Source organism: Wyeomyia smithii, chromosome 2, assembly GCF_029784165.1.
Source record: "Wyeomyia smithii strain HCP4-BCI-WySm-NY-G18 chromosome 2, ASM2978416v1, whole genome shotgun sequence".
Classification (NCBI taxonomy): domain Eukaryota; kingdom Metazoa; phylum Arthropoda; class Insecta; order Diptera; family Culicidae; genus Wyeomyia; species Wyeomyia smithii.
The window spans coordinates 227,162,558-227,187,176 of record NC_073695.1 but is presented as its reverse complement, the minus strand read 5'-3'; the positions used below and the strand labels follow the sequence as shown (position 1 = coordinate 227,187,176).

General features: G+C 40.7%; 1 protein-coding gene and 1 long non-coding RNA gene across 41 annotated transcripts in view; one reads left to right on the top strand and one right to left on the bottom strand.

Moving 5' to 3' along the window:
* Positions 1 to 19,885, bottom strand: part of LOC129721797 (uncharacterized) — a 44,685-nt gene extending 24,800 nt beyond the window's left edge. The window contains exon 1 of the long non-coding RNA XR_008727497.1: positions 19,782 to 19,885. This is a non-coding gene — a long non-coding RNA (uncharacterized LOC129721797). The remainder of the gene's footprint in view (positions 1 to 19,781) is intronic.
* LOC129721789 (dystonin) overlaps positions 1 to 24,619 on the top strand; it is a 293,217-nt gene that overhangs the window by 119,753 nt on the left and 148,845 nt on the right. For 35 of the 40 annotated variants that reach the window (XM_055674774.1, XM_055674786.1, XM_055674784.1 and 32 more), the window contains exons 1-2: positions 15,078 to 15,206; positions 17,511 to 18,478. The exons of the other annotated variants lie outside the window; for them this stretch is intronic. In XM_055674774.1, the coding sequence (XP_055530749.1) occupies positions 18,139 to 18,478 (340 nt within the window). In that variant the 5' untranslated portion in view covers positions 15,078 to 15,206; positions 17,511 to 18,138. Of the gene's footprint in view, positions 1 to 15,077; positions 15,207 to 17,510; positions 18,479 to 24,619 lie in introns of those variants that run through there. 40 annotated transcript variants of the gene reach the window in all.

The following is a 24,619-nucleotide window of genomic DNA, read 5'->3' as shown; positions in this document are numbered from 1 at the left end:
ACTCTGCGATGGAATGCACTCAAGTTGTTTCCGGCGATGACGCCACTCATCACCTATGGAAGGCCCGCGGGGCTGTCGTTCGGGCTGAATTACTTCCAACGCCTACACTAGGCCACCGATTTGTGTTGAAAGATACAATCATATATAGCAACAACCTCTCTTTTCCATGCCGGGGTTCTGAAACGTGAATCGATTGCAAATGGGTCTGATTTCTCTAGAGCGGTCGGTAGTCCAATTACCAATGGAAATCTGGTCCGGCCAAATTGGGCCCGAATTTGCGAGGGTTGATTGCTCGGATACTAGGAATCTTTCGCGCCCAAAGGTTACCACAGTAATAAAATTTGTTGTCACGATGCGCATGATGTCATACCGAGAGCAAGACTTGAGCTTTACGCAGCTTCTCAACAATGAAGCGCTGAGTAAACAAACAATCTCCGCCAGCGACGGGAGGGTGGACAACGGCCACAAGCTGATTGCGGTGGTGGTAATAGAGATTCAGATTTTGTTGTTCACTTATTTCAACAGATTATCACTTTGCGGCGGCAGTTTACTGTCGATCGAACCGCAAAAACCTCTGGCGTCTCCGTTTGAGTGATGATGTGTGTTGCGAAGAGATTTTAAATTTTACGATTATTAGCCTATGGAATCATGCGCCTCTACTGCTGTGACCTGGGAGGGGTTAATAAAATCGTATAAAATATGTGGCAGTTTGGAAAGGTGTAATTGCGGTGGCATACCGATTTGGTCTTGTGAAAATAGCACGATATGGCTTGCGAAAGAAGTAAATGTTGGCAGATGGTTCAAGTTGGATTAGTTTTTCCGTAGATGGTAGCGATTATGACAGGTTTCGTAAAAGGAAAACAGAACAATACGTGAATAATTCTATGATATTGAATATTATTTAGAAACTTCTGTTTACGTATACTCAGAAAGTAGAATTGATAATTGAGTGAATTTAACGAAATAATTTTATAAACAAGCCATGATAACTGAAAAATTAATATAAATTAAGCTTTGTTCAAATTTCTGTTCCATCTAAGGGTAACTGATTTCTAAAATCGTTCAAAATAATGGTAAACTAATATTTAAAACAATATTCCAATTCGAACAGTCCAACCATGAATTGTGAACCACAATTTATGTACTTCAATCCAAATAAAAATGCCGTGGGATTCCATTTTCCAATTTGTCACTATTCTATCTGTATTACCAAACTTACATGTAGTCAACGGACTCATAAATCATCACCTCCTCACATGAATTCGAAAGAACAACAGCGGATGTAGCAGATTTCGCAAACAAACAAACAAAATCAGTACCTCTCTGTGCGTAGTCAAGAGACTTTCTTGGCTAAACCCTCGAACCCAGCACCGGGAACGATGTCGGTTGACCTTCGCTGGCCAGTCAGCAGCAGTGGGTTGCCGGCCGTGTTTCATTGATCCTTTGTCGCACGAAGTTAAGCATTCGTAGCAATTCCGTTTTCGGTAGAAGCTCGAGCTGCCCTCTCTGACGCGAGGCGGCAAATAAACAAGCCAAGCTGAACATGCGCCGCCTTCGCAGCCCGGTTCGAAATTATGGCAGGCGCCAAATCAATTCCGCCCCCACCGTGCCCGCCAGTTGGACAGAAAATCTCTTTGTTCACGCAGCCTCAGCTCGATGGACGAGGTGAAATTACCATGGGTTGACCTTTACGAACCTTTTCTCGTGGCAACAACAAACGCGGACATCACTTCAGTCTGCCGAATGACAGAATGCGCTTGTCTAAGCGGTGACCCAATATCGATATGTTTTCTTTGTCTCTCATGCCAATGACAGCGTGGATGACACCTTGTCGTCACGACTGTCGAACTGATCGAAGATGACCCGACGGAGGGGGGCGTACTGAAAGAAAGCCGAAATTGATACGTTATGATTTCAACCTTCGCCCACCATGACTATTGCTGCGTTTGGTAACATCGGGCCACTCAGTTACGTGATGATGTGGTGTTTACTGACATGGATTTATAAACTGTCTGTTTGGCTGCCCAAATCAGGATATCGAAATGTCTCGTCAATTTTAACTGTAACTGTGTGTATTCATAATAAAGACATTATAACCAATTGGGTAGTTGTATTTTATAAATAGAGTACTGCATTGTATACAAAATTTCAAATAACAAAAGGGTTGTACGCAAAGCCACGACAGCAAGGTTGACGTAGAACTACGTAAGGTTGTTTGTTACATTACAGTTATACTTCGATTTTACGCACATTTCGTTTTTGAAATTGGCGTAAAATCGAGTTGTGCGTAAAATCGAAGCAAGATTTTTAAAGTATTCTAGAACCCAAAATTAATTTCCGTAATCGACAATTTGCAAATGCATCTGAGGGAATATAAAATTATTACGTAAAGCTCAAAGTTAGAAAAATAGAGTAACATAAGAGTGGGGGAGGGGTTTCGAAGAATGTAATTACTTGGGTTATGTAATAAATAGACATTCTCCAATGGGCCGGGTATGGCAGGGAGCTTACTCACAACATCTGTAAAATGCTTGCAAGGAATTATTGAAAACAATGAATATGGGCGTATGTGTGTATGTGTATGTATGTGTAAATGCTTGTGTATGTGTAAATGTTTGTATATGTGTGTGAATGCGTACGTGTACGTGTGTGAGGGTATGTGTCTACGTATGTATGTGTGTATGTTAGTATATGTGTGTGTATGTGCGTATGTGTATAAACGTGTGTGTTTCAGTATGTGTGTGACCCACACATTTTTGTTGCCCACATACTAATGCCGACTTCCATTGAAAATAGTTTGTCTATCTTGCAACAGTACATGTTTAATATGAATGTGTATGAGGCCATCTACATACCAATACCACGTGGACAGATTTCAAACGTTTTTAAACCACCCCACATTAATTCTAAAAATTTTGTTTTGACCGTGGACATTACACATACCCCTCCCCCCCACAAAGCTGTCCACGTGGTATGTGGATGGCCCCTATGTAAATTACTCTAAAAAAGGTAGCGTGCGTACGGCATCAAACATTGTCAACGTTAGCCACGTACACAATCTTTAAAAAGTTTGCTTTTTCGAGATGTTGTTGTTACTGTCTCCCGGAGGTTTACGGCAGATTCCCCAGTCTATATGGACAGTACGGTGGGACAAAAAATAAATGTTAGCTCCCATGCACTTTTCGTGTTCCTTATGGGTGCTACAACAACTGTGTAAATTTTCAGATCGATCGGTGGAACTATATTTTTGCGCCCGTTTTTAAGTTTCCATACAATTTTATATGGAAAAATCCACTTTTTGCCTTTCTCCTAGAAAGGTATAGCAATCACTGGAAAAACCGAAGGTATAAAAGTGGTCCCAATGGCCGAATGTCATATACCACTCGACTTCTTTCGACGAACTGAGCATTTTCTGTATGTATGTATGTATGTGTGTATGTGTGTATGTGCAACTTTTTTTTCTCACTCACTTTTCTCAGAGATGGCTGGACCGATTTTCATAAAATAATTGCAAATGAAAGGTCTAGTTGCGCCATAGGTTGCTATTGAATTTCATTGTAATCGGATTTTTAGTTTAGAGGTTATGTATCAAAATGTAAAAATCACGAAACATCAATATCTCAGAAACCACACAACCGATTTCAATAAAACTGGTTTCAAATGATTGGGCTGTCCCCAGAACCCTTAACTTTTGAATTTCGTTATGATTGAACATATGGTTCAAAAGTTATGTAAAGAAAAGTTATCCTGAGGTTGTTTAAACTCACTCATTTTTCTCAGTGATGGCTGAACCGATTTTCACAAAATTAGTGTCAAATGAAAGGTTTAGTTGCCGCATAGGTTGCTATTGAATTTCATTGCAATCGGATTGTAACTGTGTCCGTTGTTCATAAAAATGTGAAATCACATAATGAAAGTAAACATATTGACTTTCTCCTAACGATCACTGGCTAATTAAAAGGTAGAAAAATGATTGAAATGGCCGAATGTCATATACTACTCAACTCAGTTCGACAAATCGAGCATTTTCTGCATATATGCATGTATAGGTGTATATGTTTGTGTGTGGGTGTGTACGTGTGTATGTGCACCTTTCTTTCGCACTCACTTTTCTCAGAGATGGTCTGACCGATTCTTTCTATCTTGGTGTCAAATGAAGGGTCTATTTGCCGCTTAGGTTTCTATTGAATTTCATTGTTATCAAACTTTTAGTTTTGGCGCTGCGTCAGAATGTTAAAATAGCTCTTATATCTCAGAAGCTATGAACATAGTTGGATTAAAATTAATGGGCTTTCAAACCCTTAAACAATGAATTTCATAATGTTTGAACATGTGGTTTGAAAGTTATAGAAAGAAACGAAACCCGCAGGCTGTTTAAACTATAGCTACGATCAAAATATGTGGCCTCAACATCATTTAAATTTAATATTGTACTATTTCAATGTTTGCGGCCTTGCTCGGGATTGAAGTTGAAATTAAAAGTCAATTCTATCATTTCACTCTTTGCCTTTCTCCTAGAAAGGTATAGCAATCACTGCAAAAACTAAAGGTATAAAAGTGCTCAAAAGGGCCGAATGTCGTATACCACTGGACTCAGTTGGACGAGCTGAGCATTTTCTGCATGTGTGTGTGTATGTGTAACGCTCTCCCAATCTCACTCGATTTTCTCAGAGATGGCTGAATCGATTTCAATGAAATCAATTGCAAATGAAAGGTCCAGTTGCCCTATAAGACCCTATTGAATTTTATTGTAATCTGATTTCTAGTTTAGAGGTTATGTATCAAAATGAAAAAATCACGAAACATCAATATCTCAGAAACTACACAACCGATTTGAACAAAATTGGTTTCAAATGAACGGGCTATCTAAAAACCCTCAACTTTTGAATTTTATGAAGATTGAACATATGGTTCAGAAGTTACAGAAAGAAACGTGTTCTGGAGACTGTTTAATCTCACTCATGTTTCTCAGAGATGGCTGGACCGATTTTCATAAAATCAATGTCATATGGAAAGTCTTGTTGCCCCATAAGACCCTAAAGATTATTTTTGCGAATGGATTATTACTTTTTCTGTTATGTTTAAAAATGTGAAATCCAGCTATGAAAAGAAACATATTCTGATGACTACTTGGGCTCACTCACTTTTCTCAGAGATGGTTGACCCGATTTCCACAAAATTAGTATCAAATGAAAGATCTAGCTGCCTCATAACACCCTATTGAATTTTGCTGTAATCGGAATGTAACTTCGTCTGTAATGTATCGAATTGTGAAAATCACTAAACTTCATTATCTTAGATACTACACATCAGATTTGAACAATATTGATATCGAATGAACGGGTTAGTTAAGGGTTAACTGATGAATTATGATTGAACACGTGGTTTCAAAGTTTGGCTCCCCCATACGTTCCCTTTTCATTTGATTGTAATCAAACTTAAGCAACCGTTATGTTTTGAAAACAACGAAAGTCTATTATCTCAAGTATTACACGACTTATTTGAACATAACTAGTGTCATACAAACGAGTCATCTCTCAAACTTACAAATAACAAACTTCATAAAAATTTGATATACTGTTCAAAAGTTTTGTAAAGAAAAGAAATTCAAAGACTAATCAACACTATAGCTGCTTTGATCAATATATATGGCCTCAACATGATTTAAATGTGGTATCATACTATTTGAACGTTCCCGGAATCGCTCGTGATTAAATTGTTCGAAATTAAGAGTCATTTCTTATATTTCGCTATTTCTGAAGCACTATCATTACGTCAAATTTCATATTTTATACTTTAATCACAACATCAATATTTCAGAACCCAAAAAGTGAATATACCTTTTTGGATTTAAGCATTCATGTAAATCTATTTTTACAAATAGTGAGTTTGAATGAGAAAGGCTGAGTCTGACCGCTAGGTGAATTAATTTAGGTTTTTTAAAACTTACTTACCTTACCAATCAGACGAGAGCCGTGGTGGCTCAAGCTGTATCAAGAATTTGTCGCCATGTTGCTCGGTTTTAGACTGTGTTTCGCCAGTTCCCCAGGCGTCTCATCAACCGCAAGTCTCCTTCGATCTGGTCGAGCCATCGTGCACGCTGCGCCCCTCTATTTCTGGTGCCGGCAGTGCGTTCAGTTCGTGGTTCATGCGCCATTGCCATTCTCCGTCGTCCGTCTGTACTCCACCGTAGATAGTCCGTAGCACCTTCCGTTCAAAAACTCCAAGAGCGTTAAGGTCCTCCGCGAGGAGCGTTGTCGTCTCGATCCCGTAGAGGACTACCGGTCTTATCAGGGTTTTGTACAGCGTCAACTTCGTGCGTCGTCGCACTCGATTCGATCGAAGTGTCTTCCGGAGTGAAAAGTAGGCACGATTTCCTGCCTGGATGCGTCTCTGGATCTCTTCGCTGGTGTTATTGTCGGCGGTCACCAGTGACCCCAAATACACGAACTCATCGACCACCTCAAGCTCATCACCGTCCACAGAGGCTTGAGTTGGAAGGCTGATGTTGTTCTCGCTCGCATGTATTTTGTTTTCGACGCATTTATCCGCAATCCGATCCGTCCAGCTTCGGATTTCAGTCGGGCGTAAGTTTCCTCCGCCGTCGCAAAGTTACGTGATATGATGTCGAAGTCATCCGCGAAGCCCAGAAGCTGAACAGACCTTGTGAAAATTGTGCCCCTCGTGTCGATGCCCGCCCTCCGGATCACACCCTCAAGGGCGATGTTAAACAGCAAACAGGAAAGTCCATCACCTTGTCGCAACCCTCTGCGCGATTCAAAGGGACTCGAGAGTATCCCCGAAACACGCACGTAGCACATCACTTGCGCCATGGTAGCTCTGATCAATCGAGTCAGTTTATCCGGAAATCCGTTGTCGTGCATGATCTGCTATAGCTGTTCTCGATCGACTGTATCATAGGCCGCCGTGATGTCAATGAAGATGTGATGTGTGGGCACGTTGTACTCGCGACATTTCTGTAAGATCTGTCGGATTGAGAAGATCTGGTCCGTGGTGGCACGGGCTCCCATGAAACCCGCTTGGTACTGGCCCACGAACCTCCTGGTTAAAGGTGATAGACGGCGGAACAGGATCTGTGAGAGTATTTTGTAGGCGGCATTGATAAGCGAGATGCCGCGGTAGTTGCGGCACTCCAGCTTGTCGCCCTTCTTGTAGATAGGACAGATAACTCCCTCCATCCACTCGTCTGGCAGTTTTTCCTCCTCCCAAATCCTGGAAATGACCCAGTGCAGCGCTCTAGCCAGCGCCTCTCTTCCATGTTTCAAGAGCTCGCTCGGCAGTCCGTCTTTGCCTGCGGCTTTGTTGTTTTTCAGCTTCCCGATCTCACAAATAACTTCGTGAATATCGGGAGCTGGTACTCGGTCATCCGCTGCTGGTGCTCCTAGGTCAGTTCCTGCTCCGCTTCTGTTTGCTGTTTCGCCATTCAGGTGTCCATCGAAGTACTCCTTCCACCTGTCTTTGTTAGGGAATTAGAATTACGTTGTCCATTGATGTGAACTTTTGTAATATATATCCCAGTCAATTGCTATACGTGTCCCCTTGCAAAATACAATGACCACTATTGTTGAGTGATCAGGTACCTGCACCGACACGCTCCCAGTCAGGTGAAATATGGTTTATGAAGCCAATCACCTTCCCAGGATTCAAAGACCAAATCTCTTTGGGCTGTAAACAGCCACTGCCAAGAAACCTTGATCTGCCCAGGTATATCGCCCAGGTCCGGTTCTTCTCATTCACCGCTGCCTCGCACTCCCCGTCATACCAGTCGTTTCTGCCACTCGGTGCTTCCACTCCTAGTGTCGCCGTTGCGGTCTCCACGATAGCTGTGCGAATGCTGCACCAGCCGTCTTCGAGAGGCAATGCGCCCAGCCCCTCCGCTGTGGGTAGCACCGCTTCAAGCTGTTGCGCGTATTCCTCCGCAGCCTGGGAGTTCCGGAGCTGCTTAATGTTGAGCCGCGGGGTTCGGCGATGTCGCGCGTGATATACGGTCGACAGTTTTGAGCGCAATGATACCGCAACTAGGTAGTGGTCCGAGCCAATATCCGCACCGCGATAGGTACGTACGTTTGTAATGTCAGAGAAGAACCGGCCGTCGATGAGAACATGGTCAATTTGATTTGCTATACGTTGGTCAGGTGATCTCCAGGTGGTTTTGTGGATGTCCTTACGGGGAAAGAAGGTACTTCGGACTGCCAGTCCTCGGGAAGCTGCGAAGTTGACGCATCTCTGGCCGTTGTCGTTCGTCACGGTGTGCAGGCTATGTTGGCCGATCACCGGCTTGTACATTTCTTCCCTACCGATCTGCGCGTTCATGTTCCCGATGACGATCTTGATGTCTCTACGCGAGCAGCTATCGTAGAGTTTCTCCAGCTGTGCGTAGAACTCTTCTTTCTCTACATCGGGTCTTCCTTCGTGAGGGCAGTGCACATTGAGGATAGTGTAGTTGTAGAACCGGCCTTTTATTCTCAACGAACACAACCTGTCGCTGATCGCCTGCCACTTGATCACACGACTCTGCATCCTGCCCAGCACTATAAAGCCGGTACCCAGCTCATTGGTTGTGCCGCCGCTCTGGTAGTACTGTGCCTTGCGGCCACAAATCCTCCGTACCTTCTCTCCTTTCCGGCAAAGCTCCTGGAGCACAACGATGTCGAAGTGGCGGGGTTCTAGCTGATCCAGCAGAATCCGGTCGCCACCCGGGGCGTTCAGCGATCTACAGTTCCATGTACCGAGCTTCCAATCGTCGTCCTTATTTCGTCGCCTAGGTCGTTGCCAATTGTTCCGGTCCGTATTCAATTCTTGATTGTTCGAAGTATTTTAATGTTTCGGCATGCTGCCTTACTAGGGCTGCGGATTCATAATTCAGCCGTCCGCTCCGGATCAGACGCTGTTTGAGCCGCCCCTAACATGGGGAACAGACGCTCGGACAAGCTGCCCTCCTAGGAGAGCAGCTCCCCCTTCCCTGACAGCATACGACCAAGCTCCCACCGGTTCACCGATCTTCCCTTGGTTGCTCGTATCCCAGTCGGTACCACGTGGAGGTAGGGATAGGAGTTGCTGGGCATTATGCTTTGGACCACACTGGGGTCTATTTTATGCCAACTAGTACGGGTGTACTGCTGGTACGCACTGCCCAGCCTTTTACCAACCAAAAAAAAAACTGATTCCCTAGAAATGTCCAGTTTGCTTTTAAAAATATATCGATACGTGATATTTGTTGGAAATTTTCCTGGGAAAAACTCTTCTGAAGACCGTAAGGCGCAACGATGCTTGTAGAAAAAGTTATTCACCCCAAACAGATTGAATGTCTGACAAACGGCTCACCATTGATATTTTCCAGCAACACTGCTACAACATAACATTTCTGGTACCCGAAAATATTAACTCTCCGATTAAGTATTTAACAGGGTGGGGCAAAGTAATCAATTTCCAGTTTTTTGGTTCTTTCTAGGACTCCAAACAATTTAAAACTTTGGCGCATTGCATTTTATACTTGTATGGAAATTTATATGGAAACAGTTGCTTTTTTTCATTTTTCATTCTAGAGCGCTCAGTAATGCTTAACCAATGCACAAAATTACGTTAAAGTATAACATTTCAGACAATGCCGAGTTCACAGAAGAGCTAGGATGTCCCTAAAAAAGCTATAGCTGTTCGAAGTTGAATATGTCCAATTGAATGCTGAAAATTATGTTTTCTGCCAAGACTACCAGTGTACCGGCATCAGTAGGATTTCCATCAGAAGTAACCTGCCGTATCGAGTTTATCCACTGATCAAGCAAGCTAATGTAGGTCAATATCATAGGGGTAGGCATGATTTACAGCATGTTGCAGAGGTTACTTCTGATGGAAATCTGACTGACACCAGTACATTGATAATGTTGGCAAAAAATATGATTTTCAACATTTATTTCGATATACTCAACTTTAAAAAGCTGTAGCATTTTTAGGGACATCCTAACACTTCAGTGTCTTCGACCATTTTGAGCTCTCTAGAATGAAAAATGTGAAAAAGTAAGTACACTGGGGTCTTTTTTATGCGGTTGATTGTATCGCGCAGAAAAAAAATCTGTGTATAAAAAAACTGCGTAATTTGAAAAAATCGCACAGAATAAAAGCTTATTCAATGAAGAGATCAGATTAAAAATAATAACACGTAAATATATGCATGAAGAGTGATATAAAAATGAGAACAAAACACATAAAATGCGTTTATGGTGCATCCAAAATGTAAATTTATTGAAAATGAGGGCAACAATTTTTTTATAATGATTTTTTCATATTTTTAAGCTTTTGTTTTTTTTTAATCGGAAGTTAATCGCAACAACCTTCACTAGTATCGATATATAATTATGAATGTATTTTTTGACCTTCTTCCCGTATCAAAGAAAATTGCCTAATATTTGATAATTACAGAAATTTTGAAATGAATATATTTAAAATGGTGCATTATTCAGTTGAAAAAAAAAAAGAAATTCTTATTTACATGAACCATACGATCATTTTTTTACTCTATTTCACCTTGTTCACTACTTATTAAATTTACTTATACTAAACTTATTTGATACCGCGTAAAAATATATTCCTCCAAATCGCGTAAAAATAATCCGCGCTATTTAAAAAAATCGCGTAAAAATAATTCGCGTTATTGTAAAGAAGCGCGTAAAAAAACCCGCGTATAGAAACCGCATAAAAATTACCCGCCTGAAAAAGACCCCAATGTATTCCCATACAAATTTGAAATGCAAGTCCGCCAAGCGGAGATAAAACCAATCCTATAAAATTAGGATTGTTTAGGGCCCCGAATAGGTTCTGGCTTTCAAGTTTTATTTTTTTTATATAACGACGCCTCATTCTAGTATTTAATTTGTCCTCAAATGGACAATTTATTGTTCATTTGCTTATTGGAAATGATGCTGATCGTATCTCTGTGCTATCCCCGACAGTGGGAATAAGGCATTATTCTGATAACACAGTGGAGAGCTGTTGTACAGCAGAGCTTTTCACTGGAGGAAGTGCTGACCAATGCACCTACCGCAGATGCTGCCGTTACCGCACGAAGCAAATTACTAGAGGAAGAAGTAGTATCGCTGCTCCTACCGCTGACGCTACTACCACTACCGCTGTTGGTACCCACTGCCGCTGCTGCTATCCGTTACAGCTATTGCTGCTTTTTAGTTAGGGCCTTTATAGGCGCCGTCTACTAATAAAATGATTGGCTTGAGCAAAGATAGGCTCCTATATAGCCCAATGAGTGCATACCCATTTCACTAGCTACATATAGAATTCTGTCGACGGTGCTAGGGAAAGCAAGCATTAAAAGCCAGTTCGTGATACCGCATGTATCGAGGGTTTCCGATTCGGCTGAAACTTTAGGATTTGTTTATCTATGCAATAGAACAATATTTTACATAATCTCAAATTTCTAGAAGGGGTAAGTGGGGTAAAAAGGTCACCAAAAAGTTTATATTCGTAAACAGCTGAGGATATAGAATTGCTTTATAGTACTGATGAGCTCGATGAGTGGTTGCATGACGAAAAGACAGAATCAAGAAATAGCTGATGAAATATAGAGTTTTTTCGGTTTTGGGCAAACGATCAGTTTTGGGGCGCTCAAAAAACCGCTAGTAACTTTCGCGAGTCGGTGCGTATCAAAGGCTCGTGCATTCCTAATCACCGTCAGCAATCGAAACAGCCAATAGCGAGCCTTGTTGCAACAGAATTTACTGAATAGTGAATCGATCAGTTCATATTTGGATTAACCTAGTCAGTACCAAAATCATCAGTATTGATTACTGCTTGCACTGCTTTAGCGATAGCAGCATTCTGAAAATTATTACCAATACCAGTACTATACACCGGTTAATACTTCAAAAGTGTTTTGATTTTGAGCCGTCTAATACATTAAACATTCGCTACAGCACCAAATGCATTATGAACAACACACATCCGTTGTACTGGTTCCGAAACAGTACAAAGGATGCTCTAGAAAGACGCAATATTGATGTGGTTACGCACAGTTCAACTTTTGCGTGCATTTGATTTATTGGTAATTCAATTCCTAAAACCTGCAAAAATAAATACCCATTTTATTTCACTGTGAAACTTCGAGAGGGAACCAGCATTTTAAATTAAATTTTTTAAATTTTGAATTATTTTTGGAAATACTTTTGAATATTGGAAATACTTTTGTCGTTTTACCCCACTAATCCTTTTTCCAAAAAAAAACTCAGATTGTACAAAATCTTGCATTATTATATAACTGTACATGACCTGAAAGTTTCAGCCCTATTGAAGAAAAACGTCGGTTCAAAACGAAGTTACGATTTTACACATTGGGCTCAAAATGAGGGTCAAAAAATGTTATAGAAAAGTCGAATTTTCTCACTTATTTCTGAAATTGCACATTTCTTAAATATATTAAAGGAAAGGAACTCAATGGGAGTTACGTTATAGAAAGTATTCTTGAGATTTTTATGGGATTTTTTGAGAAAAAATAGCTCAGGAAATCGCCTTTTTTTCAAAAAATGCAAATTTCTCATCATGTACCCTCAATAGCAATTTCCAATATTATTCTGTGCCTTGTTTATAGGATTAAAAAATACGCCAATTTTTAGAAAAATCGCTTTAGTTTACTTAAAGCAATTTTACTTTTCCAGTAGATTTTGAACATCCCGCCTACCCATTTTCAGAAAATCTGAGATTATGCAAAACATTGTATTATTTTAGTGATGGTAAGCAAACGCGATCGATAAGAGGTAAGCAAAGCGATCGATCAGAGGTAATAATCTACGTTTCAACAGGCTTGACATTTCTCAATATTACAACAGTTCGAATTATCAAATTACAATTTTCTGCATGATGATTTTCCAATCGATTGAAAACTAACCGACTTATCAGCAATTAAATTTGGACATATTTTACCGTAGTTTACGTCAATATTTTAGACGTAGTTTTACGTCAAAAAACTACTTAGGGAACATCCATAAATGACGTAGGTTTTTTAAGTGTTTTATTGACTTCCCCTCCCCCATCGTAGCATTTTGTTCCAAAGTCAGACCCCTCTAGATAATGACGTGTTTTTACAACGAACCCCCTACCCCATGACATTTTTTTTGCAAATTTTGTTATCGAAAGATAAGAAAATGACCCTAAACGGACAAAACAATTAGAAAAAATACAATTTTTTTCTTAGTTTCATATTTGCTACGTAGCTTGGCTTGAACCCCCACCCCCAATGCTACGTCATTTATGGATGTTCTCTTATTCAGTAAATGAACGTAAGAAATATGAGAAGTCCATCTAACCTTTTTCATATATGTGTCATGCTCATGATAAATGAAACAAGAAAATTGGCAAAATTAACATTCATATGCAGTGGATTACAAAAAAAAATCAGATATTTTCTATTCCCACTTACAAAAGTGTAAAAAAGTTCTCCCAATGCTTCTGAAACTCAATAGATCATTTTTCGTCATAAGCCTACAAATCTTCAAATTATTAGGCAATGCTTTATGCTGGGCCGGTCTGATCGTTGTTCAACAAGGAAGAAAACGGTCAAATAAATGTTGTGAACAAGAATAAAGGAAGAGAACGGTTTGAAGGATTCTGAATAAAATTTTGAAAATGATTTTGAAACGCCCTCCTTGGTTTGATACACTCGAATTATTACCAATTATTACCAAAGCCACTAATTTGGCATATAAGTAAGTTGTAAAGTTATTTTCTTTTTTGACAAGTAGGTTTAAATCTTAACTGCTCAAGCAAATAAATCCTAACAATTATAATTCAAAATTTCTAAGAGTGCTTAGTATGTATTACCATATTATTGGACACCCATAATAATTAATGGATAATTTATACAAGATAATACAACTTACAAGATGTCGTTTTTGACATAAGAATAACAATCATAACACAAACAGGAATCCTTAGATTATTTTCATGGATCGCTTTAGCTTCCATGAAAATAATCTAAGGAGCTTTAGCTTTAGCATCAGTAACTTTATGTTAGCGCCAAAATTCAAATGCGCTCTCGAAAGATTTCAAAATACCACATAATGTACGATTCAACAGAATGTTTTGATTTATGATGGAGAGAAAATATTTCCATCGTTCCCATTTCATCCTGTTAGAGGCTCGACCGAAGATTTTCCTGGAATCGTTCTGTCTGGTACTGTCTGATCTCGAGCCGAATGCGATCACTGGCACTCAGCGGGACGCTCCAGTTCAAGCGCGACCTTGAAATACTTACATTTTAGCCAATCGCGAAGCCCATGAGTCGGGCGCATGAATACCCGGAATTATTCGACTCCCCGACTTCTTACGTCAGTCAGCATTTCGTTATGCATGTCTTTCCGACGCGGTGACGAGACAGACACTTGGCGACCACTGACTTCACTGATTCATTAATCCTCTGTCGTTTCACAATTGTGAATCCAGCCACTTAATTGAAGGCAATCAAAGCAATTATATCTTTACATATGGATTCCCAGCTTGCCGACTTTTTCGTCTGATGACCGGCGAGTTTAAAATATGTTCCTTCGTTTTTGCGAACCAAAAAAAAACAAAAAATCATAAAAAGGAGACGAAACGATGACGTCACTTAAACGCAAACGTGAAGTCCTGGATGAAGTAAAATCCCTGTATAAAGTCATTTATTTGATCGCACACCTACGTTTATTTCTTCACGTGAGCTGCGAATGTCGCTATCTCGTCAGTTTATTTCGCTTTCCGAGTTGTTCCACCGTTTTGGATAAATGCATCGCCGCACGTGCGCACAAGTGTTGGTGAAATCCGCCGATCGGTGTCTTGTTTTGTTTTTTACTCTGTCGCTTTGTCGGCTTTCTCGAGAGGCGTCGTAGAACATCGTCTTCGCATCCAGCACGGCACCCTCGGAGCCAGACAATTCGATGCTCAGCCGGGTAGGTGTCCGTTGCACCGTAGCCAGTTCTCACACCAATACATCAGCTGGCGTTTACCAGCCAGTGCGCACGTGTGGGTGTACCACTGGCTTATGATGGAAGAAAAGTTGGCTTTGCGCACAGTTCAAGACTCGAAACTCCTTCAGTACTGGTTTGAGGTTCGTGTCGAATGGTTTATTTCGCTTCTAGTTCCCTTTTCTCGACGGTTTACCTGAACTGTGAAAAAAAGTGTATTGAGGAAACCAGCAGTTATCAAACAAAGTGAGCGTCTGAAGAGATAGGAAAAAGGGTGCTACAGTTTATTCAGTCTGTGGTGTGAATCTCAAGTGTGAGACTGATTCTCGAGCAATTGGATATAATCATATTTGACACCTCCGCCGAGTGTTGACGGAGAAAATACATAACAGCGTTAAGTGAAACATTTTTTGTTTTGCTGAATAGCTCACATCCGGGAATCGAAGTTTGATCTTTACTGCTGTGGAAAGTGGATTTATTGACAGCAAAGAAGCAAGCAGCACTCGTGCAAGGAACAATTGGTTTTGAGCTTTCCCGAAAATTTGCATACAAAAAGAGGCGTGCAAAAAACTTTAATAAACGGAAACTTGACCAACAATGCCAGACACGGAACGCATACGCACAACATCAGCATCGGTCGCATTGGCTGGGATGTGAAGTACTGACAGAAAATCTCTTCATATTAGAGATGGTCGTTCCTTAGTATCCAAGTTCAGTTCAGCAATCGGGTGCAATTGAAAAATTGATTTTTAATTCACATTAATTGAAATTTTTCTCTTTGGCATCCTCATCCCACACGAGGGGATGGCCATTAATGGTCGAACAATAAAAGTTTGCAAGCCAGCCGAAGGGAATAAATCACCATTACACAATTATGGCAGTGCAATTTTAATTCAACGATTGCCATAAAGCAGTCAACAACGGCCATTGCTTACGTTGGTCTGTTTGCGGTGACGTCACAGATGTGTGACAACCTCATGCATTATGGATTATCAGTACAGACAGCACGTGATATAACGAAGTGTCTTGTTTCGATGGAGAAGTTTGTAGCTACTTCTTGTTTCGTTGAAAGGTGCTTTTGTATACATAAACTTGGTGGGATAGTTTATGGAAGATAGAGAGAAGCACGGTTTGATATTTTGTCCTGTATGATGGACGTGAGAAAGGCAACGTGGAAGCGTTCAATAGCCTGTGTCGATTCGTGATTTGGCAATTTGACGATAAAGTTGAAGTTGCGGCTGCCAGTGCCTACTAATTCACGAGTTTCGATAGAGGGTGATTTTTTCCGATTGGGAGTTCCAGCCACCATGCATGCGCGCGGATACTTAAGCGAAGAGCGGAGAATGTTTTAAGTACCGTTTGTAATGCTGGTCGATTGTTTGAAGTGAAGTAAGGGCAGTGTGAGGGTTTTCTCATGCACGAGGGACGCCCGTTTGGTGGTTTGTTTAAAGGTAGCTCTCAAGTTTGTTAATTCCACTTCACGTGGATCCAGTTGAACGTGGTGTTGGAGTAGTCGTTGTATATTTGGTGGACTATGACTGTTGTGATGTACATAGCGGAACGTTTCTAGTGTTACATTTATATGTTTGGGAATGTGGAGAAATTTCTTTGTTTCTCTGCCGATTTTTTGATACTTTAAAATCTGTCAGTGACATTAATAATAGGACTGTTGGCATTAAATAGTCCTTCAAATGATAATTGTGGCACATAAAAAATAGCTTTACTCAAAACCAACATCCAGCTAAAATTCTCTAAGCTATATAATCTATGCAAAACAATTTTTTAGTCCCTAAGAATTTCGAATGCGTGTGTCGTATGAACCCGTTGCATTTTCGCCTGCTCAAAGCAACCGCCAGTAGCAGTAATATGTATCCAGAGCCGCTGGCTCAACGCCTTAGCTTCGGAAGACTTTAAATAAATTTCCTGCCACATTCCATGATCATCGTCGTCGACAACGGCTGCGGCGAAGGGAACCTCAACACGGTTTTATGAACCGCATTTTAATTCCAAGAAACATTTCGCCTGCCAGGCCTTCCCCCGTGTTTTCCGATTCTTCATCTCATCGCCAAATCACGACCCCCTTCCGATTGGGGAGTCTCGTTGTCCAGCTTTGAACCGCCACAGTTTGGTTTATTTTGCTTATGATTCTTGTTTCATCTGTGTTTGCTTTTTCATACGACAAACCAGCACTTTCAACACTGGTGCACTGGCGAACCTCGCCAAGCTCTCTTTCATTAGTTAGTTGCTGAGCCTTGTTGTTGTTTTTTTTGCACTCTTCCCGGATCGTCGCTGAAAACCGGTCTTTAACTGCGCCCGTCGTGTTCCGGAATATAACCCCTTCTTCAGAGGTATTTCTGCATCCCATGAGCATTTATAGAAAGTCTTCTTTACGTTTCTCAAGTTCACCACTTGAGGCCACGACGTTTGCTGGCGGTAAGCGTGTGTGTGTATGCGTTCCAGAAGAACCCCAACCTGAGTAGGAATCTCCCGAACTCGCTTTGGCTCAGGTGCGTGTTCGCTGCTTAGCATTCCATCTCTTCTCTCTTTCAGTTGTTGATCAGCAGTAGCCGAGTTACGAACGACAGACGAAAAAAAAAACGATACGAAAGTGCAGACACTTCTTTCGTATTTTTTGTGTTGCGAGTTCAAAAAATATTTCAAAGAATCCGAAAACCCGCTTCACCCCTTGATGAAAACAAGAATTCCTGTAGCAGAAAACCGGACAATGTCCGGCCGGGACTGAGCGATTAAGGTGTGAATCAAATTATCGATATTTAGTCAACGACGATATAATCCGCGAAACAGAAACGAAAGCGAAAGACGAAACAAAGGTGTTCGTGTACGTGTGCGTGTTCGTGTTTGAGTCGGTGTTCGCGTTCGTGTGTGATTTGTGTTCGCGCGTGTAAATGTAAAATTTGCGAGACGATTAAATATGCGAATCGCAGCAATAATCATAACCATTCCGTAGAGGGAATTCTTGATTAACGAAAAATCAAATTTACCGAAAACGAGTGCGTAAGTGATTGTTCAGCAAACAAGAGAAGTGTAGTGCCATTCAACAACAGAAGAAAGCCACTGAATGTTAAAATTCGGCTGAAGTTAGTTCTTAGCGAAAGTTCAAACGTTATCTCCGGTGAGGACAAAGCGCTACTAGTGCCGCACAAAACGGGAGTGAAAAATGTCCACACAATCGTACTACAAGGATCGACTCGGTTTCGATCCTCGGGAAGCATTGTACGATAACAACAATGGGGACGTGTCTCCGCCGCTGAAGTCACCCCAACAACGGCACTCTGGTGCCGGTATTAGCCCGGGACACTCCGGGGCGAAGCATTTTTACAACAATGGCGGGTCACCTAGCCCGTCCGGATTTAACAACGGTGGCAGTGCGGATTATTACCATCGAAGTCCCCCCAAACGGCACAAGCATTCGTTTAGTGGGGCTTCACCCGTTACCGGATCACCGCTGAATGTAACCAGCCAGGGTGGATACGAGGATGCGTTGACCCAGTTCAAAGGTACAGAGTTGATGACTATTTGGGAACATTTTGTTTGGGATATTATAGGTATGTCGGGCAGGAGCCACTCTAGGATCGGGTTTGTTTGTTCCTGTTTTATTTCGTCGTGTCCTTTTTGGTTTTATGCGTTTCTCGATGTTGTTTGCTAAACTAACGGAACTCTCCTTGTTCAGCCGAGAGTCGCGCCTCAAACTAACTCCACATTAGACCGAAGCTGTGTTGATGCAGGTTATGTGCCTCGTGATGCGAGTGAAAATCTCCTGGTCAACTACCGACTTTCGAGACTGAGAGAACCTCTGGAATTTTCGCTGTTTTGTCTAGTGCATAATCAGCAATAACTCATCGGCGTCGTAAAACCGTTTGCCGTTAGCCAAGTGTTCAACCTTATGCCCGATGTGTGTCAATAGCGGCAGAGGAAATGCCTTCCTGTTTTGTTTGTGGTTCTCACACATGAGAGAGCAATCGTTTTTGCATGTTTTGTCATCCTTTTCGATGCTTGTTTTTTTTTGTAGCGATTCCCAAGCAAAGAAACGAGGAATGAGGACAAACAAAGCTGTCTTTTTTGTCTATTTTCGTTCAAATGAAGCATGAGTCAATTTTTTTTCCTTATACATATTCACCGGGTGAGTTCTTCCTTCTATTCGGTGTCGAAGATGTTGATTAAGCACGCACGATTTGTCAGCCTAAACCGCAGCACGTCATGTATGAGGTCACTTTTCTTTGAACACCGTGCCTATAGGCTAAGTATCATTTCGTGGAATGTTGTGTGTCCACACGTTTGTAGTATATTTAATTGAACCGTTTGAAAGTTCTGGTGCACTTTAATACAGTTCAGAGACCAAGCGTTGATTGGGATTAATAGCCACTGCTGGTCGTCTGGGGTTTTGCTATGAAGTTTTTGGTTGGGACGAAATGGTTATTCCAATGAAAGTTGGCTTTTTAGGATATGCCATAAAATGACGCTTTTTCTCGAAATTGTCAACGACCGATCCAATGTCAGATGTGGTATCTATTGGCACGAGTATCTAAATTTTAATTGAATTTTGTCAATGTTCATCGCACAATGTTATATTAAGAACGATATAACACTGTTCCGTTAAGCGACTCCGTAAAATGTAATATGATTCATTAAAAATGAAGTTGCATTTGCTTTTCAACACACCTGTTGATAAGCTGCATTGACTATCGTTATTTGTAATGTAACTCATGAACTTTTTTCAAATGGAACAGACCATAAAAGTTTTGTCATCAATATGTTACTCATTTTCTGTCCTGATGTGACTAAACCAACTATTCAACTTACCTGCAAGTTTGTTTAAAGTTCAGCCACCTTGACTGTTGCTCCTCCGTTCGCATTTGCAAACAGTAACTAATCCAAGTCTTGCGCTGTTCCGAGGCTTAAATTTGGGTACGCACCATTCGCTCGTTGCATTCCCTTGTTGAACTCGACAGCTCTTTTTTTCAACATCACCTTTTTAACGTTCGAAAAATTGATTACCGACTCGAACCGCGAACCAATCACACATTTCCATAGTAGGTCAGACACAGTGTAGGTAAGTCAAGTCTCAGCTACCACCGTGACCTAGATCCACCCAAAAGCCACACTGGATGCAGCGGCTCTGCTCGGCAACGTAGGAGCCTATAGGTGGTTTTCCGGTGAAGGAGGGGGAGTTGAGAAAAGTACTCAATTCCGGTTGCAACCAGCCTTCACTTGGCGGCTATTACTGATCGTGTGGGCCCAGAAGAAGCGAAGTAATAAAATATGTTAAACACTGAGATCAAGTACGATTCAAGGTCAGCCGGACGGGGAGCACTGGCTCTGACTCTTCTAGGGAATTGGACACCTTGGCGCTGACTGGCTGCAAAACACTGAGACCGGGGAGATGACCCGATGATTTAATTAGATGTGTAAACACAATGGTGTTCCATTTTGGAATTGAAGCCCGAGCCTCGTTCCGTGTGACAAAGCACGCTCGAATCTTGCGAGGGACAATTGGAGGAGGAAAGCCGACTGATGACGTGCGCGGTCTTTATTTTGAACTCAACGACAACGACGACGACAACGACAACGGTGACAAGATAAGATGGTTCGACGCTTTCGGATTGTGAACCATAGTAGAGATGACGGATTTCGTAGCAGGACGGCTTAGTGTCGAGTTGTCGGAAGAGGGTTGATTTGTAAACAATCGGCTGTTTGTAATATAACTAGTTCGCAGAACGTACTTGATATCTGCCGACGGAGGTCAGATTACAGGGATTCGGCGGAATTAAACGGTTTTGTGTTACAACGTTTCGAGCTTACTAAGACAAACGGTTTCGCTTCGTGTTTTATTCGATTGATTTTTGCTATTGTGTAGAATCAATCTATCGAATTGTTTCTTGCTGGTAGTTGTATTATATCTTTTACTGCTTGTGGGTGAAAGATATCGCCGTTACAGGTAAAAACTTTACTTTTGTCAGGTTATGCTTTGTTTCAAAGAAATAAAAAAGAAGCTGTAACTGCGATAACGAATGACCTTCGAGTTTGCAAGGAAAGGCTGTTTATTTGATGACCCAATTGGATGACTAAAAGTTGAATCTTTGTTTCTTTCACCCAATTCGGCGAGGCATTTACACAGGGTAATTCCAAAGCAGCACACAGTTAAATGCACAGTTCTCAAAACTGAGTCGGTTAATATATGCGACACTGCTGTATGCCTAATGCTCATTTTAGAGTGCATTTTCAGCCTTTCCTCGACGGAGAGGGTATAACTATGGTGTAGTGAAAAATTTAAAATCAAAATAAATTTCATATTGTTTTAGAGATAATAAACAAAAACATCTAGCGAGTTAGATAAGATTAAAATTAACATATTTCTCGAAAATGAACAATTGAATGTTTTTTAAAACAAATTCGTCTCATTTGACCACAATTAGATCGGTAGGGTAACCATAAATAGGGAGCTCCCTAGCCGCAAGGTTAAATAGTCCGATTTGACGAACGAGTGGTCGTGGGCTTGAATCTTGATAGAATCAGGCCATTTGGTTGTCAAAGGACTCTAACATGGGTTTATTCTCAGATTCCCGGCCATATATCCTTCCTGCAAGCTGAATTCTACACTGCCCCTGTTGACTTTCCACCCAACAAAAATGAGTCCCATGTTTGGGTGTTTGTGGTTTTACATGAAATTGGGTAAATCGATTTTTTTATGCCAAATGATCTAAAAGTACAAAAAAACGGTCTAGTGTTATCCCGAAGAAAAAAAAAATATCATCGAAGATCGACTTTCTGGAATCTTGCGGTTTCTTGAGCACCCCAATGCCTAATATAGGATATTTTGGAATTGACTTTTAAAATGACTCACAACTCGCTTCGAACCACACTAGATTTTTGTTAGGGTGGAGCCTTTTTTTCACCAGAGGGTGGTCTAAAAAACTATTGAAATATTTTTTTTATTGAATAGAAAAAAGAAGTAATCTTAGTTGAAAACTTATCTCTTTAGCATTTCGTTGCTCGCGTGATTAGCAATATTTATATCCTTGTGACTTGTGAGTCATTCTTTTTTTCCGTGATAACACCAGATCTCGAAGTTTTATGTATTTTTAAGTCATTTGACATTAAAAATAAATGTTCGATTTCCCCAATTTTATGTACTTCCCCTTGGTAGGGTTTCAAGGGTCAAAATATCACAACTTTGAGCACTTCCAACCACCCCTTAATCGCATCTGATAGAGCTAAAATTTGGCACAGGTGTTTTTTGGGCCGATAAACAAAATGTACATGGTCGGTTTTTAAAATTTGACTGATGCACAATCGAAGCCTCCCCAGGAAACTTAATTTGGCAAGAAGAACGGGGCTCGGTATAGTTTAGCAATAAGTGTAAAAGAAGGGCGAAGGCATTCACACGAGAACGGATTAATAATAGGCATGTCATTTACTCTCAATGAGTTTAGTGAAGCGGGTAAAGTATGTAGTTTTACGAGGGTGGAAACGATAAACGAAAACAGAAGGTGTGACTTAGACTTAGAAAATTTGTTCCTCATCCAAACGGGACTCGATCCCACAATCTCCGATGTCTCCGGCATGGTGGTGTTTTAGCCAATTAAACTACTGGGTTTAGTAGTTTCGTTGGCTAAAAACCATGTAGGAGACATCGGAGATTGCGGGATTGAGTCACGTCTGGATGAGTAACAAATTTTCTAAGTCTAAGTCACACCTTATGTTCTCTTTTGCTTTTCGTACCCTTGTAAAACTTATAATGTAGTTATAAGACCTAAAATAAAATGAATCTCAGTAAACGAGGCTTCGTTAAGACTTCTTTCTCTTGACGAAACATGAGTCCTTTTTAAATAAAACTGACCAGGAGTAAAGTAGGGACCTCTTCAGAAAACTGTGATTTTGGCGCGGTATTGAGCAGAGTCCTTTTTTTTATTATAAAACAGACCAGAGGAATATTGGTCCTTTCCAAGGAATTGTAATTGGCGACATTGACACGAGGAACGAAGTTTCGATACAATTCCTTCCTCTTGGCATATTAAGCCCCTCTCACAATAAACCTGGTAAGGACAACGTTCCAGTGAGTTTGAAACGGAAGAGTTGCGGAGTACAGAAAACACCTGGACAATATCACAATAGAGGAGAAAAATAGTTATGATTCAGTTATCGCCTAAAGTTTAAGTTAAAAGCAATTATATTTTTTAAAGTTGTCGATCGATAGAAAATTAAATACTAATCAATAATATTTGTAATGTGTGTTGTTATTAACAAATTTCAAATTGTATAATAAATTTTGGTCCTTTTTAGAAAGCTATCTCATATGTACAATGCTTCTAAATTAACTTCTAAATTATTCTAATTAAATTAAAATTATTTCTCAATAACTCACACAGAAAACCTGCTAATTTTGTAATGGATATTCATAAACCAGCCGAAAGTCAAGATAAGCTTTCGAAAAACAGGCATGCTTCTTTCAAAAAAATTAAAAAAAGCCTTTTTAGTAATCAATCAACGCATTGGAGTGCTAAACCGTCGAACATGTGACCGATATCTTTTCGCAGTGCGTTTACCCGTCGTAGTAACCATTTTTGCTAAACAAACCGTAACCGAGTGAGTGATAGCCAACGAAAGCAAAACAAAACAAGGAGAAAAGCAATAGAAATGGCGATAAACATGTAATTGTTTGTTTGACCATCACATTCCTCGCTGCCATACAAAGCTCGTGGCAGTGAGCCACTCTCATCTTCACTCAATTGAGCAAAATCCGTGCGATAACAATGCAGTCATGCATGCATTCAGCGTTTTCCTCGCGCTCGTCGCGCCCTTGTCCGGGGCATTTTGCGCGAGGTCGGCGGCTTTTCTTCGCTATTTTATTGTTTCTACCGTTTCTGTTTGTAAACTAACGGAGAGCGCCTCCGGTGTGCTGCTGCTGCTGTTGCTCGCTAGATCATACCACGGCAGATTAGCGCATGTACCTACACACAACACTATCGTAGCCACATCTCTAACTCGTAAAAGTTGCAAAGTATTGTAGCGTACTTTATTGATGGTTGTAAAGAAATTATCGTTTTGAAATGTTTGTAGATGCTTCGTATGTCATGGGTGTTTACAAACCCTGAAGTCGGCCGGGTAAAACGTAAACAAAGGGTTCTGTCCCGAATATGAACCATTCACATGGTTTAAGAACAAAATTCAGGTCAAATGGCCTACATGAAAAAAATATTTAAAATGAAAATGATCACCATTTAAGAGGCGCAAGCGACTGTGATATCCCCTTTGTTAGGGTAGATGATCCAATAGTTGTGGTAGCACCAAAAGTTGCGGCATCGCTTTTAAATTCATCGTTTAAACTAATTAGAACCGAATTGCTTATGCTACATGTTGAAGAAATAATAGATTAAACATAAGTACATATGTTACTACAACAATATATACTGAAAATATCCAAATTACTGAAGAATACTGTATTTTTCAGAAACTCTCCCGGAAGGCACCACTCACTACCCATTTTCTTATTTTGTCCACGATTGTTTTAAGATATGTGTGTGGTTTTAGTACGATTATTACTCATATAATTATTTTCCCAGATAACAGTTTATTATGTAAACTGTTGCACAGTTGAAGTTCGTTAATAGATGATCATATTATTTATAAATTACTTCCTC